The 26,881-nt window shown below is 42.1% G+C and overlaps 1 protein-coding gene across 1 annotated transcript; it reads left to right on the top strand.

Moving 5' to 3' along the window:
* The first annotated feature begins 1,340 nt into the window (after positions 1-1,340).
* Positions 1,341-26,724, top strand: cusr (Copper-only SOD repeat protein). Its single transcript, XM_065001347.1, has 11 exons — positions 1,341-1,594; positions 4,770-6,623; positions 6,856-7,102; positions 8,110-8,209; positions 10,021-10,098; positions 11,855-11,959; positions 12,499-12,631; positions 13,208-13,322; positions 19,184-19,308; positions 25,115-25,195; positions 25,368-26,724. Exons 1-11 carry the CDS (start codon positions 1,483-1,485, stop codon positions 25,457-25,459), a joined length of 3,042 nt encoding a protein of 1,013 aa, XP_064857419.1. The 5' UTR covers positions 1,341-1,482; the 3' UTR covers positions 25,460-26,724.
* Positions 26,725-26,881: the final 157 nt, after the last annotated feature.

The raw sequence follows: 26,881 nt of genomic DNA, 5'->3' as shown, positions 1-26,881 counted from the left end.
TTTGCGCCCTTAACTCACATCCCTATAGGACTACCAATACACTGTTTTTGTCTAGTACAGGTCTGGCTTACTACAGTACAGGATATTTCTTTCCCCCTCAAGGTGAAATGGTTCATAGAGTAAAAGTTCAACTTAAAACGTACTTTAAAATACCATCAATGAAGAGATCCTACACTCTTAGAAACAAGGTGCTATCTAAAACCTTAGGATAACCCTTTTGAATAACTATATTTGGTTGCAGGTAGAACCCTTTTGGGTTCCATGTAGAACCCTTTCTACAGAAGGTTCTACACGGAACCCAACAGGGTTCTAACTTAGAAGCAAAAAGGGTTATCCTATGGGTTAAAAACTCTAATCATAAACTAAAAATAATATATAAATAACAACACAATCTTTCAAACTGAATAAAGAACAGCCCCCAACTAAAAGTCTCTCCTCCTTTTCTACTCATTCCATATCTCTTCTGATCATTCATGTATTTAATCTCTCAATCGCTTGTTCATTAACTTGTTCATGTATTTTTTCTGTGTGTGTCTGAATGTGTGTGTGTCTGTGTATGTGTGTGTGTGTGTGTGTGTGTGTGTGTGTGTGTGTGTGTGTGGACTTGGGCTCAAGAAATCCCTAATATGGGTTTCCTGTCCACATAACCATTGTGTGTCTATGTACTGTGTGGCTGTGTGGTCATCAGCCTGTATAGGCGTAGTGTCAGCTGTGACTTTGAGTTTGTGTGTATGTGTACGGGTAATTCTGTGTGTGTCTATGTACTTTGTGAGTGTGCATGTATCCACATGCGTTATTGTTCATCATATTTACAGGCAACAGTGTGTGTTCACAAAGCTATAGCCAGCCTCCTAGTGTGACCATAGAGATTAGATCAGGGGGAGTTCCCCCCCAGCCAGTCGGTCAGCCAACCAACCAGTCATCCAGTCCGACAGACAAACTGTCAAGTCACGCAGTCAGTCATTCTGCCAGCCAGTTAGTCAGCCAACCAGCCAGCCGGCCAGTCAGTAAGTCAGTCATTCAGCTAACCAGCCAGTCAGTCAGTCATTCAGCTAACCAGCCAGTCAGTCATTCAGCCAGTCGATCAGTCAGTCAGTCAGTCAGCCAACCAACCAGTCAGCCAACCAGTTATTCAACTAGCCAGTCAGCCAGCCAATCAGTCATTAAGCCAACCAGTCAGCTAAACAGCCAGTCACTCAGTCAATCACCCAACCAACCAGCCAGCCAGCCCCTCCTATGCTCCATAGAATAGATACAGTGGTGTTGGCTGGACCAATCAGCTGCTTAAACAGCAGGGGTTGATGCTGGGAGAGAGAGAGAGGCACAGAGAGGGAGGCTGCACACACATCTCTCACACACACACACGGTCGTTCCTTCTGAGACCAAACACACACACACACACTCGCTCGCACACAGACACACACGATGATCTCTCTTCCACACACTCAACGTTTTATTATACACTTCTGATTTGGATTTTACATGTACATTTTGAATTGGTTTTATTTTTGCATGTTTTCATACATTATTAGTACAATACACACATTTGCCAATATGTGCCTTGTTCCAGTTGTCGTGCTGTTGGCTTTTCTGGGTAAGTACGTCAAATGGTTTTTGAAATACTTTTGCAATACTTAAGCCTGGTTAGTTTGCAGTTCTTTTGTATACGAAGTGCTGTTTACGTGGTTACTGTAGAGGGTGTGGGAAAAGGTCACGTAACATTTACACCTTGAAATCCACTTGCTTAGTTAATAATTGATTGTTAACTATCATATTAACTGTCCCTAAAAAGAGATTATGATCAATACAGTTTCTTTCTGAATACTTTGTTTTATTTATATTTAATCAAACTAATCCATCAAACTAATCTATCAAGTATCAAACTAATCCATCAAACTAATCTATCAAGTATCAAACTAATCTATCAAGTATCAAACAAATCTTTCAAGTATCAAACTAATCTATCAAGTATCAAACTAGTCTATCAAGTATCAAACTAATCTTTCAAGTATCAAACTAGTCTATCAAGTATCAAACTAGTCTATCAAGTATCAAACTAGTCTATCAAGTATCAAACAAATCTTTCAAACTTGCTGTTAAAAATCACAGTGATGTTCCAATGGAGTTGTCTTCTGCATGGTCACAGGTTCAGAACACACCTGTGGTGTATATTGACATATTACTCTGTTATTACCTTTTCACCCTTAGAGACATACCCTCCACCCGTAGCAGCTATGAATATCATTTGATACTGTAGCATTTCTCAGGGCTACCCAGGCTAATTGGTAGAATTACATGCGCTGAGAGACAATGTCTGCTTCCCAAATAGCACCCTATTCCCTACATAGTGCACTACTTTTGACTAAAGCCCTATAGTTTCAGACAATGTTATCGGCCCATTGGGTAGCAAGGGTGATAGCCATTTCATTCATCCTTAATACATGGCTTGGCTCACGCAGCAGTCTTTGGCGCCAGTAGCCTATTCTCTATGGCTGAGTTGAGCTCTTGTATGAAATCCATTCATGTGTTACATGAGACCAGTGTAATTTCAATGTGTGTCACTAGCTTAGATCAGGTGAGCAGTGTACTCCTGGTAAGGGGGCATATCGGTTAAGTGAGAGGTAGAGTCCAATAGTCCACATTCATAGGTGCTTTGTTTCCTTCTTCCAGATATCCTAATATTGATGTTTACTGAATACCTTACATTCATAACAGTCCTGAGACATAGGCTAACATTCGGCTAGAATATGAAGGTATATTAACTGGTAGGCGTATCTGTTTTATAGGCTACTACATGCATGTTGATGACTTAATATTACTAATTCGCTGCAGCTATCTGTCATCGTCTCACGTTAAATATACAGTTCTAGCTTTTGAAATTACAGTGATGATGAAATGTGCTAATTATTGACATTCAGTGGTGTAAAGTACTTAAGTAAAACTACTTTAAAGTACTACTTAAGTAGTTGTTTTGGGTATCTGTACTTTACAATTTATATTTTTGACAACTTTTACTTTTACTTCACTACATTCTTAAAGACAATTACATTTTGAATGCTTAGCAGGATAGGAAAATTGTCTAATTCACACACTCATCCCTACTGCTTCTGATCTGGTGGACTCACTAAACACACATGCTGTAATGTTTTGTGTGTAGCTGGTGCATAGGAGTCAGGCGCAGGACAGCAGAGATAGGATAGGGACCGACTTTGGCGGAAGTCGTGACACATGCTTTGTTTGTAAATGATTTCTGAGCGTTAAATTGTGCCCCTGGCTATCCGTAAATAAAAAAACAAGAAAATGGTGCCGTCTGGTTTGGATAATATAAGGAATTTGAAATGATTTATACTTTTGATACTTAAGTATATTTAAAATTAAATACTTTTAGACCTTTACTCAAGTAGGATTTTACTGGGTGACTTTTATTTGAGTCATTTTCTATTAGGGTATCTTTACTTTTACTCAAGTATGACAATTGGGTACTTGTTCCACCACTATTGACATTACAGTAATAATACAAAATATACTAGCTATTGACATTACAGTAATGATGAAAATATATTAGCTATTGACATTACAGTAATGATGAAAATATACTAGCTATTGACATTACAGTGATGAGGAAAATATACTAGCTATTGACATTACAGTGATGATGAAAATATACTAGCTATTGACATTACAGTAATGATGAAAATATACTAGCTATTGACATTACATTAATGATGAAAATATACTAGCTATTGACATTACAGTAATGATGAAAATATACTAGCTATTGACATTACATTAATGATGAAAATATACTAGCTATTGACATTACAGTAATGATGAAAATATACTAGCTATTGACATTACAGTAATGATGAAAATATATTAGCTATTGACATTACAGTAATGCTAAAAATATACTAGCTATTGACATTACAGTAATGATGAAAATATACTAGCTATTGACATTACAGTAATGATGAAAATATATTAGCTATTGACATTACAGTGATGAGGAAGTGACTGTAATAGTGGGGGAAACCCTTTCTATATGCCTTGGAAAATATGTCAGTTTAACCACTGCTACTGTATAGTCGTCAATACTTGAACTTGAAGAAATATCATAAACCACTTTAAGATTATCCTAAAAGGCCTAGTGCAGGCAAAAACATGAATTCCTGTGTTTTATATATATTTCCACACTATGGCCCCCATAGTGGTTGAAATAATACTGTGAAATTGTGAAGATTATAATAATGACCTTTTAGTGTAAGAGCTGTTTGAAAAGACCGTCAGAAATTTCAGCCTGTTTTGGTGGGATGGAGCTTTGGCCTGCCTGGTAATTAGTTAATAGACCAATAAAAAAGAGAGTTCCAAACGTCTCTGCCAATAACAGCTAGTTTTCAGTTTCCCCCTCCCAACTGAGACCAGTCCTAGCGAAATTCTGCCTTGAGAAATGGCCCTTTACCAAGAAGATATTTTGGTTTCTTTTCGACCATTTTAATTGAGAACGATCACAGTAAGGTACTTATTTGTGACCCAGAAATGATATTTAGATAAAAACGGCTGCAGTGGACCTTTAAGAACTTCCTTGAGAAATGAGAAAGATCAATATCAATTACTACACCTGTCAGTTATTATGTCCATAATGGCAAAGCATGTGAACACTCCAAAACAATTCATATGTAACACAATAGTAACGTACCTCCTTGTGCACTTATTTACTTCCACGTTTGTCTGTCTGTATGTCTCTCTGTCTGTTTGGCTGTGTTTTTCAGGTTTCAGTTCCTGCATCCAGTTTCAGGCCAACCTAAACATGGGGGGAGTCACGGGATGGGTGCGGTTTGACTCCACTAATCAGACGGCGACCATAAACGTCACCGGTACCGGAACCTGTGATTTGTCGCTCAACTTTTCCCTGAGTGTGTTCCCTGTGATGTTCGGCCATTTTTCTCAGCCTTGCCTTGAAGCCAACGTAGGGGCGAGCATCTTCAAGTTCACCATTGATCCATTCTCATCCAACACCACTGTTAATATGTCCAGTCTATTTAAGCAGAGGTCAAATCTGGAAGACCTTTCATTGACCTTGGAGACATGCAACGGCACCAAAGCTTGTACAGTCATAAGCGGTCAAACCACAGTTCAGACGTGGCAGGCCAGGTTCTTCAGCTCGGTCGCCGGCGACATTTACATCAGGCAGAACGTCGGCCAGACCCACGCCAGGGTCATCGCAAACTTGGCAACGATTGGTCAGGTCGGTGCTACGGCAACCAACATCACCATCTTGACGTCGCAGAGTTCTGCTAGAGACTGTAAGGCTCTTCTGGATAGTCTGGAACCTTCATCTCTCACCCAGCTTGGGGAACTGAAAGTAGGCAGCCCTCTTACACCCGTCAAGTCTCGTTTGGACCTTGCTAGCTTCAGCTCCAACACCCGCTTTGCTCTCCTCAAACTGGGGTCTTCGAGTTATATGTGCGCTGAGATCAGACAAATGAATAGGAAGGAGGTGAGCGCCCTGGTGAACATGAGAGGGGTCAAGGGTTACTTCCTCTTTAGGCAGGACTCGCCGTTCGATGTCACAAAACTGAGAGTGAATCTGACCAATCTGGGGAGCCGGGTCGGACCCTATCACATCCACCATTTCCCCACACCTCCTATGAGGTCACCGCCGCAGACGACCTGCTCCAACGACAACGTTGGAGGCCATTGGAACCCGTTTGGGATGGACACTAAAGATCCCACCTACCCCTCTGGACCTGGGTCGACCCATGACCGCTATGAAGTAGGGGACCTCAGCGCCAGGCATGGGTCACTAGAGGGTAAAGCTGTGATGGAAGCAGTTTTCACAGACTTCAACCTCCCTCTGTTCGGACAGAACAGCATAGTGGGTCGGTCTGTGGTAATCCACCGTCCGGATGGAACTAGGTTCCTGTGCGCCTACATAAGCTACCCAGGAGAGGTGCATGTAGCCAGGGCTACATTCCGTCACCCTGTGGTGGGTATGGTCCAGTTCGTCCAACTCAAGAGCAACCCGTTGTCTGATGTCACAGTCTTCATGGATCTGTCCTATGGGAGACCCTCCGAGACCGCTACACGTAACCACCACTGGCACATCCACATGTATCCTATCAGCTCGGAGACAGACGCGGACAAGGGGAGGTGTGGGACCACGGGGGACCACTGGAACCCCTTCAACGTGGACACAAAGGATTTGAGCTACGCCCTCCACTGTGGCCCCTCCAGCCCCTTTTCCTGTGAGGTGGGGGACCTCTCCAAAAAGCACAGCACCCTCGACCTGGGGACCCGAGTGGGTGGGGCGTCGGCCAAACACTTCTTCACGGATACCACTTCCTGGTTGTCACTTCCCGCCAGGTCAGGCTCTATGATTGGTCGATCGGTGGTGATCCACAGTGCGGAGGGTGCCGCCCCCAGGATAGCCTGTGCTAACCTCACGGAGGTCCGGATGCCCGCGGCGGTCTTGGGCCCCTGGCATGGACCAGGGGTCTCTAGGGGCCAAATCCGGTTCTCCCAGGCTTTCCCTCAGGGCCCAACCATGATGGACGTCTCCCTGGCTGGACTCAGCTCCAGGGCTGGGGGCTACCACGTCCACATGCTGCCTATCAGTACCACAGGTACTATTTCATGAACTTTACAATGGGAGCCAGATGTCCTTGAGTGTTGTGAAAGTCCTCTAGTGTTCTGACTGTTTGTTCAGCCTTTGTGTGTATATCTGTTAATTCATTTTGTAATATGAACGGATGACTTGATAAAATCTTAATTTTTTTAAACGCAAAGTATCAATCCTTTCCCCTCATTTTCTGAAAGGCTTTTATCAAATAAAGCATATTATTATTAATATTACAGGAGAGCCCTGCTCGGACAACAACGTCATGGACCACTTCAACCCCTTCTCCTGGAATGTGTCTGCTTCTCCTGCTCCGGGGTCAGGGACTGTGGATGAGTATGAGACCGGGGACATCAGCGGGAAGTTCGGGATGCTGACGGATCAGAACCAGACACAGACTCAGTATTTGGACGGGAATATGCCGATGACAGGGCCGAACAGTATAGTGGGGAGGTCATTGGTGGTTCACTACACTAACGGATCCAGGTGAGTGTGGGGATTTTGTGTGTGTGTGTGTGTGTGTGTGAGAGAGAGAGAGAGATATTGAGGGAGAGAGAGAGACAGAGAGAGAATGTGTCCTTTGTCATGGGTCTGTATAGCCACAGTTCCCTCCAGAAGTGCTATAAACAGCCAAACCAAAAATACACAAGGGGAAAGATTGTAACAGGTGGTGTGTGATTCATTTAAGACGGCTGTAGACTTGGTTCCTCTTTGGGTCACATTTGTGATACCTTGACATTCATGAACGGAACTTCTGACAAAATTTGAATGTTTTACATTATCGTACCAGTCGGTTCACGCAGAATCATTTCTGACTCAAATCAAACACTGTACTCATGTAAAAGGGAGATATATTCACTTTTATTTATTTTTTAAATGTAACCTTTATTTCACTAAAGAAATTCTTACTTACAATGACAGCCTACCGGGGAACAGTGGGTTAACAGCCTTGTTCAGGGGCAGAACAACAGATTTGTACCTTGTCAGCTCAGGGATTCGATCCAGAAAAACCTTTCGGTTACTGGCCAAACACTCGAGGACACACAGACATTTGAGTCATTTAGCAGATGCTCTTATTCAGAGCAACTTACTGTATTTGCGTGTGCATACATTTTCATACTGTTCACCCACGGGAATTGAACCCACAACCCTGGCGTTGTAAGCACCATGCTCTACCAAATGAGCTACACTTGGCTATACAGGACACGGGACAGCTCACATTATTACCTTGAACGAAGCTTCTTTGGCACAACAAAAAGCCAAACAGGTAAAGGCCTTTATAGGGTAGGATGTCTGGAATACTGCATCCTCATCTCTTGTTGTGGTGTTGACTTGTAAAGGGGGTATGTGGTCAGTCTTCTGAATCAGCATAACAGTTTATAACACGTCTGAATCAGGTTTGCGTCCCCTAAATGTTTCATTTCTGAGTCGTTCACAACAATTGCTTTCTTTAATGAGTTCATAGTTGGTCTGTTTGTGTTTGTGAACTCCAGGATGCGGTGTGCTGACGTCTTAGCTAAGAATGCAACAGATGGACACTGGGTGTTTGCCAAGGCTGTCTTCAAAAGCAAGGTGACAGGGACAGTCACATTGGTAAGACCTGGACCTCACCTTTGCTCTCTACAATATTCAGATGGCACAAAAGTACTTCATTGGTTTGAATCCGGTCTAATGCTATTTCAGAAAAAAATCCCTACAGGGGAAACCGATTTAGACTAATTCAGACCATGAGGAATACAAGAACACGCATCTGCAGGGGTGGATGTTATCCCGGTTATGATACGTCCCAGGAAAGCTGGCGAATCATTACAAAGCTGCCACAAAAACATGACACTGTATTTTCTGCTGCGCCAGACAGTGAATTCATTACTGAGTCCTGTGTGTGACGGCAGGGCGTGTGTCTGGATCTGTGTGTGTATATCTGTGAGTGTTTGTGTTTGTCTATGTGTGTCTATGGCTGTGTTTATACAGGCAGCCCATTTCTGATGGGTTTTTTTTTCTCATTAATTGGTCTTTTGAACAATCAAATTGGTAAAAAGACCAATTTGTGGAAAAATATCAGAATTGGGCTCCCTGTGTAAACACAGCCATGTAGTATTGGCCTGTAGAGTCAGCCCCCAGCCTCCCGGCAGCCCCGGCAACCCCAGGCAGTCCCCAGTCTAAAGCACTCAGGAGAACAGCTGTATTTGTCAGGCTCCTATACAGACCTGTGTCCTCCACAGTGTATCTCTATCACTGTTTAGGATGCTTAGAGAACCCATCAAATATCCTTTCAAATATTATGGTCTATCAGATGCAGGATTTGCGTGCTCTTTACAGACAGTTCAGAACACCTGGTAGGAGCGTCTCATAAAACAAGTGCTAATATAGCTTTGCTGACAGGACAGCAGGTGTTCATGTTCCCAGTGACGTAAGATTACATAACGTTAAAACACCTGGTTAAATTACATTGACTCAGTAGCTAGTCTAACAGTATCCTCTACTGTCTTCTGTCCCATTGACTCAGTAGCTAGTCTAACAGTATCCTCTACTGTCTTCTGTCCCATTGACTCAGTAGCTAGTCTAACAGTATCCTCTACTGTCTTCTGTCCCATTGACTCAGTAGCTAGTCTAACAGTATCCTCTACTGTCTTCAGTCCCATTGACTCAGTAGCTAGTCTAACAGTATCCTCTACTGTCTTCAGTCCCATTGACTCAGTAGCTAGTCTAACAGTATCCTCTGCTGTCTTCAGTCCCATTGACTCAGTAGCTAGTCTAACAGTATCCTCTACTGTCTTCAGTCCCATTGACTCAGTAGCTAGTCTAACAGTATCCTCTACTGTCTTCTGTCCCATTGACTCAGTAGCTAGTCTAACAGTATCCTCTACTGTCTTCAGTCCCATTGACTCAGTAGCTAGTCTAACAGTATCCTCTACCGTCTTCAGTCCCATTGACTCAGTAGCTAGTCTAACAGTATCCTCTACTGTCTTCAGTCCCATTAACTCAGTAGGTAGTCTAACAGTATCCTCTACTGTCTTCAGTCCCATTGACTCAGTAGCTAGTCTAACAGTATCCTCTACCGTCTTCAGTCCCATTGACTCAGTAGCTAGTCTAACAGTATCCTCTACTGTCTTCTGTCCCATTGACTCAGTAGCTAGTCTAACAGTATCCTCTACTGTCTTCTGTCCCATTGACTCAGTAGCTAGTCTAACAGTATCCTCTACTGTCTTCAGTCCCATTGACTCAGTAGCTAGTCTAACAGTATCCTCTACTGTCTTCAGTCCCATTGACTCAGTAGCTAGTCTAACAGTATCCTCTACTGTCTTCAGTCCCATTGACTCAGTAGCTAGTCTAACAGTATCCTCTACTGTCTTCAGTCCCATTGACTCAGTAGCTAGTCTAACAGTATCCTCTACTGTCTTCAGTCCCAGCAGACTTTTCTGGATGGCAGCTACAGTGACATCACTCTGGAGGTGGACGTGCGGGCGTCACAGGTGCTAGATGTAAGCATGCATGGACCTCTTGCATCTGTTCAATCTCTTTTAATAGATACAACAACAAAAACGGTCACATTGTCATTGTTATCTAATTCCTAACCTTATCACAGGTAGGTTCAATTAAAAACAGGAGCCTGGAAAAATATCCTCTTTTTGTGGCAACAAATAACTTATGTCACATAGTGGCTGTTATCTAGCCTACTGTGCAATCTCGGCATCGAGAAATCAAAGTCAATCAATCAAATGTATTTATAAAGCTGTTTTTACATCAGCAGTTGACACAAAGTGCTTTTACAGAAACCCTGCCTACAACCCCAAAGAGCAAGCAATGCAGACGTAGAAACACAATGCAGATGTAGAAACACAATATAGATGTAGAAACACAATGCAGATGTAGAAACACAATACAGACGTAGAAACACAATACAGACATAGAAACACAATACAGATGTAGAAACACAATACAGATGTAGAAACACAATACAGATGTAGAAACACAATGCAGATGTAGAAACACAATACAGATGTAGAAACACAATATAGATGTAGAAACACAATGCAGACGTAGAAACACAATGCAGATGTAGAAACACAATACAGAGGTAGAAACACAATATAGATGTAGAAACACAATGCAGACGTAGAAACACAATGCAGATGTAGAAACACAATACAGATGTAGAAACACAATATAGATGTAGAAACACAATGCAGATGTAGAAACACAATGCAGATGTAGAAACACAATACAGACGTAGAAACACAATGCAGATGTAGAAACACAATATAGATGTAGAAACACAATATAGATGTAGAAACACAATATAAATGTAGACATACAATACAGATGTAGAAACACAATGCAGACGTAGAAACACAATGCAGACGTAGAAACACAATGCAGACGTAGAAACACAATGCAGACGTAGAAACACAATATAGATGTAGAAACACAATGCAGACGTAGAAACACAATATAGATGTAGAAACACAATGCAGATGTAGAAACACAATGCAGACGTAGAAACACAATATAGATGTAGAAACACAATATAGATGTAGAAACACAATATAAATGTAGACATACAATACAGATGTAGAAACACAATGCAGACGTAGAAACACAATGCAGACGTAGAAACACAATGCAGACGTAGAAACACAATGCAGACGTAGAAACACAATATAGATGTAGAAACACAATGCAGACGTAGAAACACAATATAGATGTAGAAACACAATGCAGATGTAGAAACACAATGCAGACGTAGAAACACAATATAGATGTAGAAACACAATATAGACGTAGAAACACAATATAGACGTAGAAACACAATGCAGATGTAGAAACACAATGCAGACGTAGAAACACAATATAGATGTAGAAACACAATGCAGACGTAGAAACACAATATAGATGTAGAAACACAATATAGATGTAGAAACACAATATAGACGTAGAAACACAATGCAGACGTAGAAACACAATGCAGATGTAGAAACACAATACAGATGTAGAAACACAATACAGATGTAGAAACACAATACAGATGTAGAAACACAATACAGATGTAGAAACACAATACAGATGTAGAAACACAATGCAGACGTAGAAACAAATCAGCTGCTCTGTAACATTTTACTGTCTGTCACTAGAGTCTATCTACTGTAGAATCCTATCACAGGTTCTATTAGAAAAGGGGAGCTGTATAAGAAGAATGATAAAACATCAGATAAATCCTGTTTTCCCCACTGTAACCAGGTAACAGAGGTTTCCTGGACCATCACTGGTAAAGGCTCTGAGTTGAACCACAACCAGTGTCCCGGTGTTGGGGACACGTTTAACCCCTTCAACATGGAAGCTGGGGTGAGTTTATTCGCTCATTTTCACTCACAATACATCATGGCCCTTCTTCATGAAGTGTCTAGGATAGATCAGCATTCCTCCTCTGAGAGACTTTATGAATTAGGGCCCAGCACATCGCCATCATAGGAGAATTTCCCCCACTATGTAGCGCTGATCTCCGCTTTATTCCAACTTTAAAGTTCCACTTGATCAGCAAGTCTTATGGAATCCAACGGAACTGTGTTTGATATTCCATCGAATCTTTGTCTTTGACAATGTCACAGTTGTTGGGTTTTGAGTTTGCAAGACAGGCATTTCACTGTACTTATGCGTGTGACATTAAAACTTGAAACTACACCACAACCACAACCATATACTTCACATTGTTCTCATAACCAGAAGTGGAAGTGTTTGTTGGAATTGGTTTCAATAGTATTAGAATGAGTAGAACAGTCATGGAACCTCTGACCCAGCCCTATTGACATGAATGGGGACTTCCCTTCTAGTAATTATATTTCTATGGTTGGTTCCGTCCTCTGCTCTGTTCTGTTCTCTCTCAGAACTCCAGTTGTTCCCGTGACAACGCTCTGAGTTGTGAGGTGGGAGACCTGACGACCAGACAGGGGACAGTCAGCCTGACACACAGACAGCTTTACACCGACACCAGCATACAACTGGCTGGGGACTACACAGGTAACACACAAGCATGTACGCACACACACACAGAGACACACACACACACAGACACACACACACACAGAGACACACACACACAGCACTGTAAGCTGGACCAGACAGAATACAGATAGCTGTACTCAGACACCAGCATACACATGTCAGGGGAGTACACAGGTAACACACAAGCATGTACGCGCACACACAGAGACACACACACACAGAGACACACACACACAGCACTGTAAGCTGGACCAGACAGAATACAGATGGCTGTACTTAGACACCAGCATACACATGTCAGGGGAGTACACAGGTAACAGACACACATTGTCTGTTCAGAAATCTAGACTCCTTTAGGAAGCACATGAAACATAATATTGATGTGTTGTCATTGCACGCTCACCGAACTGCAATCCAAAATTGTTGCATCACATTATTTCCCAAGAGAATCAAGTTTCGTGAGAAAAATGTCAACCACCTTCACTATTAGTGGATATGTCATGTGTGAAACAACAAAGTCATTTAGGTGATAATATAAAAAGTATATTTCTGACTTTGGTGCTGTTGTTGATGTTGTTGTTGTTGTTGTAGTGGTCCACAGGTTCCTGGTCCTGAAGAGAGGCAGCGATGTCTTGGCGTGTGCCATCATTCTTCCAGAATCCCCCTGGGCAGAGCAGACCTTCCCCAACGTCATGTCTTTCAGCAGGTGGGTGTGATTGGGTATTAAACCGCCTGTGAACTCAAGACTGTGTTAGGCCATCAAGCTAAGACCTACAGGCGTTCGTGTTGGGAGCCAATATGTGAGACTGAGCGGGTATTAAACTGTGGAACTGGAGAGGGAATGAAGAAGTAAATGTTACATTTAATTAGACTACTTGTTTTTAATACTTGAGTACCTGGCACTTACATTTATGGGGAATATTTCAACCATCAAGGAAACACCAGTATTATCTTGGAAAGGGTTCTACAAAGGGTTCTCCTATGGGGACAGCCGAAGAACCCTTTGTAGGTTCTAGATAGCACCTTTTTTTCAAAGAGTGTATTCTCACCACCTCCTCAGCCAGCCACCACATGTGCCACACCTGAATAATCACTAATCCTGAATTATGGGGTGACAGTACATCATCATGAATATATATATATGCTGAGTGTACAAAACATTAGGACCACCTTCTCTTTCCATGACAGACTGACCAGGTGAATCCAGGTGAAAGCTGCAGCTGAATCCCTTAATGATGCCACTTGTTAAATCCACTTCAATCAGTGTAGATGAAGGGGAAGATACAGGTTAAAGAATGATTTTTATGCCTTGAGACATTTGACACATGGATCGTGTGTTTCATTCAGAGGATGGATGGGCAAGACAACATATTTAGGTGCCTTTGAACAGGGTATGATTGTAGATGCCAGGCATATTGGTTTGAGTCAAGAACTGCAACGCTGCTGGATTTTTCACGCTCAACAGTTTCTTGTGTGTATCAAGAATGGCCCACCACCCAAAGGACATCCAGCCAACTTGACACAGCTGTGGAAAACAATGGAATCAACATTGGCCAGCATACTGTTCTTAATGTTTTGTATACTCAATATCACACAGATGGGTTGTCATGTGCCTTTTACTGAGGAGTGGCTTCCGTCTGGCAACTCTACAGTAAAGGCCTGATTGGTAGAGTGCTGCAGAGATGGTTGTCCTTCTGGAAGGTTCTCCCATCTCCACAGAGGAACTCTGGAGCTCTGTCAGAGTGACCATCGGGTTCTTGGTCACCTCCCTGACCAAGGCCATTCTCCCCCGATTGCTCAGTTTGGTCAGGCGGCCAGCTCTAGGACGTGTATTGGTGGTTCCAAACTTCTTCCATTTAAGAATGATGGAGGCGACTGTGTTCTTGGGGACCTTCAATGCTACAGAACATTTTTTGGTACCCTTCCCCAGATTTGTGCCTCAACACAATCCTGTCTCAGAGCTCTATGGACAATTCCTTCGACCTCATGGCTTGGTTTTTGCTCTGACATGCACTGTCAACCGTGGGACCTTATATAGACAGGTGTGTGCCTTTCCAAATCATGTCCAATCAATTGAATTTACCACAGGTGGACTTCAATCAAGTTGTAGAAACATCTCAAAGATGATCAATGGAAACAGGATGCACATGAGCTCAATTTCGAGTCTCATAGCAAAGGGTCTGAATACTTATGTAAATAAGGTAAATAAATTAGCAAACATTTCTAAAAACATGTTTTCGCTTTGTCATTATGGGTTATTGTGTGTAGATTGATGATGAAAAAAACATTTTTATACAAAATGTGAAAAGTACAGGGTCTGAATACTTTGTGAATGCTCTGTATATATGACAGGATGTTGGTTGCACCTTAATTGGGGAGAACGGGATCAAGATAATGACTGGAGCGGAATCAGTGGAATGGTACCATATACATAAAACACATGGTTTCCATGGTTTCCAGGTGTTTGATGCCATTCCATTTGCTCCGTTCCATTATTATGCAGCCTGTCAGGTAGTCCTGGGGCACGGTCCTAGGGCTCAGGTCCTCCGAGAGAGAGAGAAAGAAAGAGAGAATTAGAGAGAGCATATGTTGGCCAGTCCTCTTCTGGCTGTGCCGGGTGGAGATTATAACAGAACGTGGCCAAGATGTTCAAATGTTCATAAATGACCAGCATGGTTGAATAATAGTAAGGCAGAACAGTTGAAACTGGAGCAGCAGCATGGCCAGGTGGACTGGGGACAGCAAGGAGTCATCATGTCAGGTAGTCCTGGGACATGGTCCTAGGGCCCAGGCCAGTTGAAACTGGAGCAGCAGCATGGCCAGGTGGACTGGGGACAGCAAGGAGTCATCATGTCAGGTAGTCCTGGGGCATGGTCCTAGGGCTCAGGTCCTCCGAGAGAGAGAAAGAAAGAGAGAAGGAGAGAATTAGAGAACGCACACTTAGATTCACACAGGACACCGAATAGGACAGGAGAAGTACTGATATAACAAACTGACCCTAGCCCCCCGACATAATACTAATGCAGCATAAATACTGGAGGCTGAGACAGGAGGGTCAGGAGACACTGTGGCCCCATCCGAGGACACAAAACAGGAAGGATATAACCCCACCCACTTTGCCAAAGCACAGCCCCCACATCACTAGAGGGATATCTTCAACCACCAACTTACCATCCTGAGACAAGGCCGAGTATAGCCCACAAAGATCTCCGCCACGGCACAACCCAAGGGGGGCGCCAACCCAGACAGGCCGACCACAACAGTGAATCAACCCACCCAGGTGACGCACCCCCCCAGGGACGGCATGAGAGAGCCCCAGTAAGCCAGTGACTCAGCCCCCGTAACAGGGTAGAGGCAGAGAATCCCAGTGGAAAGAGGGGAATCGGCCAGGCAGAGACAGCAAGGGCGGTTCGTTGCTCCAGAGCCTTTCCGTTCACCTTCCCACTCCTGGGCCAGACTACACTCAATCATATGACCCACTGAAGAGATGAGTCTTCAGTAAAGACTTAAAGGTTGAGACCGAGTTTGTGTCTCTGACATGGGTAGGCAGACCGTTCCATAAAAATGGAGCTCTATAGGAGAAAGCCCTGCCTCCAGCTGTTTGCTTAGAAATTCTAGGGACAATTAGGAGGCCTGCGTCTTGTGACCGCGTGTGTAGGTATGTACGGCAGGACCAAATCAGAGAGATAGGTAGGAGCAAGCCCATGTAATGCTTTGTAGGTTAGCAGTAAAACCTTGAAATCAGCCCTTGCTTTGACAGGAAGCCAGTGTAGAGAGGCTAGCACTGGAGTAATATGATCAAATTTTTTGGTTCTAGTCAGAATTCTAGCAGCCGTATTCAGCACTAACTGAAGTTTATTTAGTGCTTTATCCGGGTAGCCGGAAAATAGAGCATTGCAGTAGTCTAACCTAGAAGTGACAAAAGCATGGATTAATTTTTCTGCATCATTTTTGGACAGAAAGTTTCTGATTTTTGCAATGTTACGTAGATGGAAAAAAGCTGTCCTCGAAATGGTCTTGATATGTTCTTCAAAAGAGAGATCAGGGTCCAGAGTAACGCCGAGGTCCTTCACAGTTTTATTTGAGACGACTGTACAACCATTAAGATTAATTGTCAGATTCAACAGAAGATCTCTTTGTTTCTTGGGACCTAGAACAAGCATCTCTGTTTTGTCCGAGTTTAATAGTAGAAAGTTTGCAGCCATCCACTTCCTTATGTCTGAAACACATGCTTCTAGCGAGGCAATTTTGGGGCTTCACCATGTTTCATTGAAATGTACAGCTGTGTGTCATCCGCATAGCAGTGAAAGTTTACATTATGTTTTCGAATAACATCCCCAAGAGGTAAAATATATAGTGAAAACAATAGTGGTCCTAAAACAGAACCTTGAGGAACACCGAAATTTACAGTTGATTTGTCAGAGGACAAACCATTCACAGAGACAAACTGATATCTTTCCGACAGATAAGATCTAAACCAGGCCAGAACATGTCCGTGTAGACCAATTTGGGTTTCCAATCTCTCCAAAAGAATGTGGTGATCGATGGTATCAAAAGCAGCACTAAGGTCTAGGAGCACGAGGACAGATGCAGAGCCTCGGTCCGTTGCCATTAAAATGTCATTTACCACCTTCACAAGTGCCGTCTCAGTGCTATGATGGGGTCTAAAACCAGACTGAAGCATTTCGATACATTGTTTGTCTTCAGGAAGGCAGTGAGTTGCTGCGCAACAGCCTTCTCTAAAATTTTTGAGAGGAATGGAAGATTCGATATAGGCCGATAGTTTTTTATATTTTCTGGGTCAAGGTTTGGCTTTTTCAAGAGAGGCTTTATTACTGCCACTTTTAGTGAGTTTGGTACACATCCAGTGGATAGAGAGCCGTTTATTATGTTCAACATAGGAGGGCCAAGCACAGGAAGCAGCTCTTTCAGTAGTTTAGTTGGAATAGGGTCCAGTATGCAGCTTGAAGGTTTAGAGGCCATGATTATTTTCATCATTGTGTCAAGAGATATAGTACTAAAAGACTTGAGCGTCTCTCTTGATCCTAGGTCCTGGCAGAGTTGTGCAGACTCAGGACAACTGAGGTTTGGAGGAATACGCAGGTTTAAAGAGGAGTCCGTAATTTGCTTTCTAATAATCATAATCTTTTCCTCAAAGAAGTTCATGAATTTATCACTGCTAAAGTGAAAGTCATCCTCTCTTGGGGAATGCTGCTTTTTAGTTAGCTTTGCGACAGTATCAAAAAGGAATTTCGGATTGTTCTTATTTTCCTCAATTAAGTTAGAAAAATAGGATGATCGAGCAGCAGTAAGGGTACAGCTAGTCGGAAGACTATGTGTATGTATGTATGTATGTATGTATGTACGTACGTACAGTGGGGCAAAAAAGTATTTAGTCAGCCACCAATTGTGCAAGTTCTCTCACTTAAAAAGATGAGAGAGGCCTGTAATTGTCACCATAGGTACACTTCAACTATGACAGGCAAAATGAGAGAAAAAATCCAGAAAATCACATTGTAGGATTTTTAATGAATTTATTTGCAAATTATGGTGGAAAAAAAGTATTTGGTCAATAACAAAAGTTTATCTCAATACTTTGTTATATACCCTTTGTTGGCAATGACAGAGGTCAAACGTTTTCTGTAAGTCTTCACAAGGTTTTCACACACTGTTGCTGGTATTTTGGCCCATTCCTCCATGCAGATCTCCTCTAGAGCAGTGATGTTTTGGGGCTGTTGCTGGGTCCCAGCTCTCTGCAGGTCATTCACTAGGTCCCCCCGTGTGGTTCTGGGATTTTTGCTCACCGTTCTTGTGATCATTTTGACCCCACAGGGTGAGATCTTGCATGGAGCCCCAGATCGAGGGAGATTATCAGTGGTCTTGTATGTCTTCCATTTCCTAATAATTGCTCCCACAGTTGATTTCTTCAAACTAAGCTGCTTCCCTATTGCAGATTCAGTCTTCCCAGCCTGGTGCAGGTCTACAATTTTGTTTCTGGTGTCCTTTGACAGTTCTTTGGTCTTGGCCATAGTGGAGTTTGGAGTGTGACTGTTTGAGGTTGTGGACTGGTGTCTTTTTATACTGATAACAAGTTCAAACAGGTGCCATTAATACAGGTAACGAGTGGAGGACAGATGAGCCTCTTAAAGAAGAAGTTACAGGTCTGTGAGAGCCAGAAATCTTGCTTGTTTGTTGGTGACCAAATACTTATTTTCCACCATAATTTGCAAATAAATTAATAAAAACTCCTACAATGTGATTTTCTGGATTTTTTTTCAAATTTTCAACTATTTTCTGTCATAGTTGAAGTGTACCTATGATGAAAATTACAGGCCTCTTTCATCTTTTTAAGTGGGAGAACTTGCACAATTGGTGGCTGACTAAATACCTTTCCCCCCCACTGTATGTATGTATGTATGTATGTATGTATGTATGTATGTATGTATGTATGTATGTATGTATGTATGTATGTATGTATGTATGTATGTATGTTGTCAAATTGTATATCTTCCCAACAAATTTTAAAAACAATAAAATAAATTGTCTATTGTTCATTTTTCTCTCCAGATATGACTTCCGCAATAGGGTGGCAGAGGTCCTAGAGGTGAACATGTCCAGGGTCACCATCCTTCCAGGGTCTCCTCTGGCCACAGTGGACGGACCGTGCCAGAAAGTCAGCTTCCTTGTCTCAGGTACAGCCAGTAATAGAGTGCTGTATGTGAATGGGTACAGCACAGTGATTCACAATATTCTCTGATCAAAGAAGAAAAAATAAGAAACATATTATGTCTCAGAATTACGGAGGCAGTGGCACTTAAGACACATTTAAAACATTACATTGGTAATTTTGTCTGTGCCCATGCAATTATCAGCTTCCTTATCTCTGGTACAGCTGATGACATACAGAAGTATATTGTTCGTCTATGGTTCAGCGCAATGATGCCCAATATTCCTTTATCAAAATCTGCCTGAAAGCGTGTTCCCTTTGAATTTCTATATTGTTCAAAAGTTACATTCTTTCCAAATAAGACACAGACAAATGTTCCAGCACAAACACTGATAATTATGGCAAAGTCAAAACATGACAGAATGAATTATTGTCTGTGCCCATGATAATATACCAAGTCCCCTCTCCTGACCCTAAAACTGAACAGGGAGTGGTGACATGTAAGGTGTCAAAAGGAAGTGTGTGGGTTGTGCTGATGAATCAGATCAGCCTATAACATCTGACAGTGCATGTGGGGGAATTGTTTTAACAATAACAATAAAGTGTAAAGTCCCAGTGCAGTCGAAAAGTGATATTCCTGTGTTTTACAATATATATTTTTCCTCACCATGAGGTTAAAATATAATTATGATAATGCTCTTTTAATGTAAGAGCTGTTTGAAAAGACAGCCTGAAATTCTTGCCTGTTTTAGTGGGATGGCGCTTTAGCCTGCCTGGTGATATCACCAGGTGGTAAATTAGTTAATAGACCAATAAGAAAGAGAGTTCCAAATCTTTCTGCCAATAACAGCTAATTTTCAGTTTTCAGCTCCCCACTCAGACCACTCCCAGACAGTCCTAGCAAAATTCTAGCTTGAGAAATTGCTCTTTGCTATTTTTGACCATTTTAAATCACAGCAAGGTACTTAATTGTTACCCAGAAATGATTTGATATTGAGATAAAATGGCTGCATTGGAGCTTTAAGCACTTGTGAGGGAGATCCCCTAGAGCTTATAGTCTAAGAGCCTACAGCGTCTTCAGAAAAACAATAAAGTATCTTCCTCGGTGAGTCATTGCAAGTAGTGAGAAGCTAGTCACCCATATTCAGAAGTGGTTTCAGGACAGGTTCACTGCAGAGGTGTTGAAGCGATGACAGCAATTCAAGTAAGAATGACAGCTACTGCACATTGTTGTCCCTCATTTTAAGGTAAACGTCAGTTCAAGTAAAATACTAAGTGACAATACAGCGTAGGTCTATCACCAGTCTAACGTTATATTGGAAAGGTCATATCAAATCAAATGTTATTGGTCACATACAGATGTTAGCAGATGTTATTGCGAGTGTAGCAAAATGCTTGTGCTTCTAGTTCCGACAGTGCGGCAATATCTAACAAGTAATTTTAACATTCTTAACTACCTAATACACACAAATATAAGTAAAGGAATTGAATAGAATATATACATATGCATTTTTGGATGAGCAATGACTGAGCAGCATAGGCAAGATGCAATTGATGGTATAAAATACAGTATATACATATGAGATGAGTAATGCAAGATATGTAAACATTATTAAAGTGGCATTATTAAAGTGACTAGTGATCCATTTATTAAAGTGGCAAATGATTTCAAGTCTGTATGTAGGCAGCAGCCTTTCTGAGGTTAGTGATGGCTGTTTAACAGTCTGATGGCCTTGAGATAGAAGCTATTTTTCAGTCTCTCGGTCCCAACTTTGATGCACCTGTACTGACCTCGCCTTCTGGATGGTAGCGAGTTGAACAGGCAGTGGCTCGGGTGGTTGTTGTCCTTGATGATCTTTTTGACCTTCCTGTTACATCGGGTGCTGTAGGTGTCCTGGAGGGCATGTAGTTTGCCCCTGGTGATGCGTTGTGCAAACCGCAACACCCTCTTGAGAGCCCTGCGATGGTTGTGGGCGGAGCAGTTGCCGTACCAGGCAGTGATACAGCCCGACAGGATGCTCTCAATTGTGCATCTGTAAAAGTTGATTTTACAAGCCAAAGCCTCCTGAAGTGCAAGATCATCTCCTTTGTTTTGTTGACGTTGTGAAAGGTCCTGACACCACACTCCGGTTCTCCTCCATATAGGCTGTCTCGTCATTGTTGGTAATCAAGCCTACTACTGTTGTGCCGTCTGCAAACTTGATGATTGAGTTGGAGGCGTGCATGGCCACACAGTCATGGGTGAACAGGGAGTACAGGAGGGGGCTGAGCACGGACCCTTGTGGGGCCCCAATGTTGAGGATCAGCGAAGTGTTTGCTGCCTTCACCACCTGGGAGCGGCCAGTCAGGAAGTGCAGGACCCAATTGCACAGGGCGGGGGTTAAGACCCAGGGTTAATGATGAGCTTGAGGGTTATGATGTTGAATGCTGAGCTGATTGAACAGCATTTTTAGGTATTCCTCTTGTCCAGATGGGATAGGGCATTTGATGGCGATGCTGTAGACCTATTGAGGAGATACACAAATTGAAGTGGGTTGGGTGACAGGTAAGGTGGAGGTGTTATGATCCTTGACTAGTCTCTCAAAACACTTCATGATGACAGAAGTGAGTACTACGGGGCTTAGTCATTTAGTTCAGTTACTTTTGCCTTCTTGGGTACAATAATGGTGGCCCTCTTGAAGCATGTGGAGACAGCATACTGGGATAGGAGAGATTGAATATGTCCGTAAACACATCAGCCAGCTGGTCTGCGCATGCTCTGAGGACCTGCTAGGGATGCTGTCTGGGCCGGCAGCCTTGCGAGGGTCAACACGTTTAAATGTCTTACTCACGTCGCCAACAGAGAGGAGAGCCCACAGTTTTGGTCTGTGGCACTGTATTATCAAAGGGGCAAAGAAGGTGTTTAGGTGTGTGGCATTTACATATTTGGAAATCTATTTGGAATCTAGTTTCTGGAGGCCATGACACACTACATTAGTCAAAAGCATTCACCTGGAATGGTTTACTTCCCGTTATAATGATGTTGTCAGTAATTGAACACCAGTTGTCTTTGTCATTAAAGTGTCACAACTGACAGTCAGGTAGAGAATGGAGGTGCTGAAACACGAGCTGTGGGTGTTGGTGAGTGGAGGAATGCCTTTTGAAGAATGAGGAGGTACTTGTGTTTGTTGGGTAGTTGTTTTCTGTCTCTTTGTCTGCACCAGACAGAACTCTTTCGTGTTGGTCTATTTTTGTTATTTTGTCTTAGTGTTCTGAGTTAAAATAAATATTAACATGGACACGTGCCACGCTGTATTTTGGTCCGATCTTGACTTCTCTTCCTCAGACGAAGAGGAGAATCGTTACAGTTGGACTAGTTAACTGTAAGGTTGCAAGATTGAATTCCCTGAGCTGACAAGGTGAAAATCTGTCGTTCTGCCCCTGAACGGGGCAATTAACCCACCATTCCTAGGCTGTCATTGAAAATAAGAATGTGTTCTTAACTGACTTGCCTAGTTAAATAAAGATTAAATAAAGGTGTAAAAAATACAGATTTCCGATTGTTATTAAAACTTGAAATCGGCCCTAATTAATCGGCCATTCCGATTAATCGGTCGACCTCTAGTAGGCTGCTCACAGATGGTTTGAAGGACACAGATTAAGCCTTGTATAATGGAGAAAAACAACTCCTCCTCATGCTACAGAGCAATTACCAGGGTTTTTGTGTGTCGTTTTCAATGAACTGTCAAATCGTGGGAGTCTGTGTAGATGCTATGCTAGGTGTTGATTCTTCCCTCCATTAAGCTTTGTTGTTTTCTCAGCCCTTGTGTGAGAGCTACTCAGATATAGTTGCGTTCCAAAGGCACCCTATTCCCTACATAGTGCACTACTTTTAACAGAACCCTAATGTCCCTGATCAAAAGTAGTGCACTAAGTAGCTAGCTGCTCAGGCCTTTGTGTCTGTCCAGACAATGAATAATTCTGCCCATTCAAAAGCCTAGAAAAACTGCTGGGTAACCTGATGCAGGAGTTAAGTGTCTGGCTATTCTCTATAGTGTACTACTTTTGACCAAAGTCCTATGCATCCTGGTCAAAAGTAGTGCACTAAGTAGGGAATAGGGTGCCCTTTGGGATGCAGCCTGTGTCCCCCTCCAAGTTGTCTGTCCCAGTAGGACAGAGGAGAGCAGTGTATGGAGAAGTGGTACCACAGTATAGCACAGACAGGATGGCCTTTATGACAACAGAAGAACACAGTGGAACGTTCTCAGTCTATGGCTGCCCGATGAAGACATACAGAGTTGTGAATGATAACTATCTTAGTGAAAAAACATAGTTTTTCCTTGATCTGGGTACTCAAGACTAGGATGTAGATGTATTTATTGAGTCATACTGAGACAATAAATGACAGAAAATACACACATGAAAATATAAATACAAAATGCAAGCATAAAGAAAAACACGGTCATAAAAAACAAAGACATTCATCAGTAATAAGGTCCTCAATCAGCTTTCTGAATGGACCTAGAGGCACCAGAACATCACATTCATCAGTAATAAGGTCCTCAATCAGCTTTCTGAATGGACCTAGAGGCACCAGAACATCACATTCATCAGTAATAAGGTCCTCAATCAGCTTTCTGAATGGATCTAGAGGCACCAGAACATCACATTCATCAGTAATAAGGTCCTCAATCAGCTTTCTGAATGGACCTAGAGGCACCAGAACATCACATTCATCAGTAATAAGGTCCTCAATCAGCTTTCTGAATGGATCTAGAGGCACCAGAACATCACATTCATCAGTAATAAGGTCCTCAATCAGCTTTCTGAATGGACCTAGAGGCACCAGAACATCACATTCATCAGTAATAAGGTCCTCAATCAGCTTTCTGAATGGACCTAGAGGCACCAGAACATCACATTCATCAGTAATAAGGTCCTCAATCAGCTTTCTGAATGGACCTAGAGGCACCAGAACATCACATTCATCAGTAATAAGGTCCTCAATCAGCTTTCTGAATGGACCTAGAGGCACCAGAACATCACATTCATCAGTAATAAGGTCCTCAATCAGCTTTCTGAATGGACCTAGAGGCACCAGAACATCACATTCATCAGTAATAAGGTCCTCAATCAGCTTTCTGAATGGACCTAGAGGCACCAGAACATCACATTCATCAGTAATAAGGTCCTCAATCAGCTTTCTGAATGGACCTAGAGGCACCAGAACATCACATTCATCAGTAATAAGGTCCTCAATCAGCTTTCTGAATGGACCTAGAGGCACCAGAACATCACATTCATCAGTAATAAGGTCCTCAATCAGCTTTCTGAATGGATCTAGAGGCACCAGAACATCACATTCATCAGTAATAAGGTCCTCAATCAGCTTTCTGAATGGACCTAGAGGAACCAGAACTTCATATTTAACATTTTGAAGATTGTTCCACAAATAATGTGCAAGAAAACTAAAGCTGATTTACCTAACTCTGAGAGACCACAGGAATTTACAGAGTTAGTCATCCCTGAGCCCGGGTGTGGTAGCTAGTATGACTAAAGTTTAGTAATGATGTTAGGAACAGTGGAACTTTTTGTAAAAGGGCTTCATAAATGAAAACATAGCAATGTATCAACCTACGTGACATCAGAGAGGGCCAACCAACTTTCTGGCAGAGAATGCGTGATATACCTTCCAAGCTTTCACAGACTCCAAAACAATCTTTACACAATATTGTTAGTTTAGGGAAGCCTGATGAAGACATTACAGGGCAGAATAAAGTGGCAATAACATTGTAATAATACTGTGGTAACTACTGGGACTTTTAATAACCAATAACCCTGTTGACTTCCAGGGGAGGTGAGTATGGACAAGATGAACTCTATCAAAGACAGTGAGAAGATGGGCATCTTCAAGCAGACAGAAGGTTGCTCAAGTAAGTATACCACTGACTCACACACCCACCCACCTACACACACCCACCCACCCACACACACCCAATACAGTAGGTGTGATAGTGTATAACTGAACAGAAACATACAAATAAAACTTACTGTGTAGACGTATTCATGTAATAAAATCTTTCATCTCAATGTTCATTTAAACAGGAAGTTCTGGACAACTGCTGGAGCCTGGGAGATATCTGGTGATGTTGACGATAGCTGCAGCCTACTTCCTACACTCTCTGATCCAGCAGTAGTTTATACTGTAGATCGAGGGTTGCATCCCAAATGGCACCCTATTCCCCATATAGTGCACTACTTCTGACCAGAGGACTTAAAAAATATATATATATATATATATATATATTTCACCTTTATTTAACCAGGTAAACCAGTTGAGAACAAGCTCTCATTTACAATTGCGACCTGGCCAAGTTAAAGCAAGGCAGTGCGACACAAGCAACTAAACAGAGTTACGCATGGAATAAACAAACGTACAGTCAATAACACAATAGAACAAATCGATATACATTGTGTGCAAATGAGGTAAGATTAGGGAGGTAAGGCAATAAATAGGCGTAGTGGCGAAGTAATTACAATTTAGCAGGTAAACTGGAGTGATAGATGTGCAGAAGATGAATGTGCAAGTAGAGATACTGGGGTGCAAAGGAGCAAAATAAATCAAAAATAACAATATGGGGATGAGGTAGTTGGATGGGCTATTTACAGATGAGCTATGTACAGGTGCAATGATCTGTGAGCTGCTCTGACAGCTGATGCTTAAAGTTAGTGAGGGAGATATGAGTCTCCAGCTTCAGTAATTTTAAAAATTCATTCCAGTCATTGGCAGCAGAGAACTGGAAGGAAAGACGGCCAAAGGTGGAATTGACTTTGTTGGTGACCAGTGAAATATACCTGCTGGAGCGCATGCTACAGGTGGGTGCTGCTATGGTGACCTGTGAGCTAAGATAAGGCGGGGCTTTACCTAGCAAAGACTTGGGCTTTGGTCAAAGGTAGTGCACTATATAGGGAATAGGGTGCCATTTGGGCATAGCCCTAACCCTCACTTTGAATCAACACTGGAACTGTAAAATATTCCTATTTTCTAAACTGCAATGAAGTCTATATTTTGATGATCTTTTTGTCATTGGTCTGAATGGTGTGGGTTTGAATTTGCTCTTGAAGCAAGCATTTTTTTGTTTATTCGTTTTTTTATCCTAGATATAAAAAATATATATTCTTTAGATGCCAACTAAATGCCAACTTCCTGTACTATATTGTAAATATTCCACATTTGGGTAAATATGACTGAGTTTACTGTTTCAGCCCAATATCCAGAACATCAAAGCAAACGTAATAGAGCAACAATTGTTCATTGTCCTTCCCTGTCCAATTACTGTATCAAAAATGCAATTTGAAGGAAAGAGATGCTGTAAATGTTTGCAAATGTGTCCCATTGTATGTATGCATTGTTTTCTCATGCATTAATGTATTAAACTGCCACATTCCCATTTAAGGTGAATTTCGAAGTCTTGCATATATGTTTTTATTGAGTAACCATAAAAATAATATGTGATGATGAAAACATATATTTGGATAAATACGAATTATTGAAAACGTGAAATTTCTATAGGCCTTTTCTCCTATGCAGGGACGTAGGCTACATACTGTTTCATACA

The sequence above is a fragment of the Oncorhynchus nerka genome, linkage group LG15, assembly GCF_034236695.1.
Source record: "Oncorhynchus nerka isolate Pitt River linkage group LG15, Oner_Uvic_2.0, whole genome shotgun sequence".
Classification (NCBI taxonomy): Eukaryota; Metazoa; Chordata; class Actinopteri; order Salmoniformes; family Salmonidae; genus Oncorhynchus; species Oncorhynchus nerka.
The sequence above is the reverse complement of the archived record's forward strand: the minus strand, read 5'-3'. Positions and strand labels throughout refer to the sequence as shown.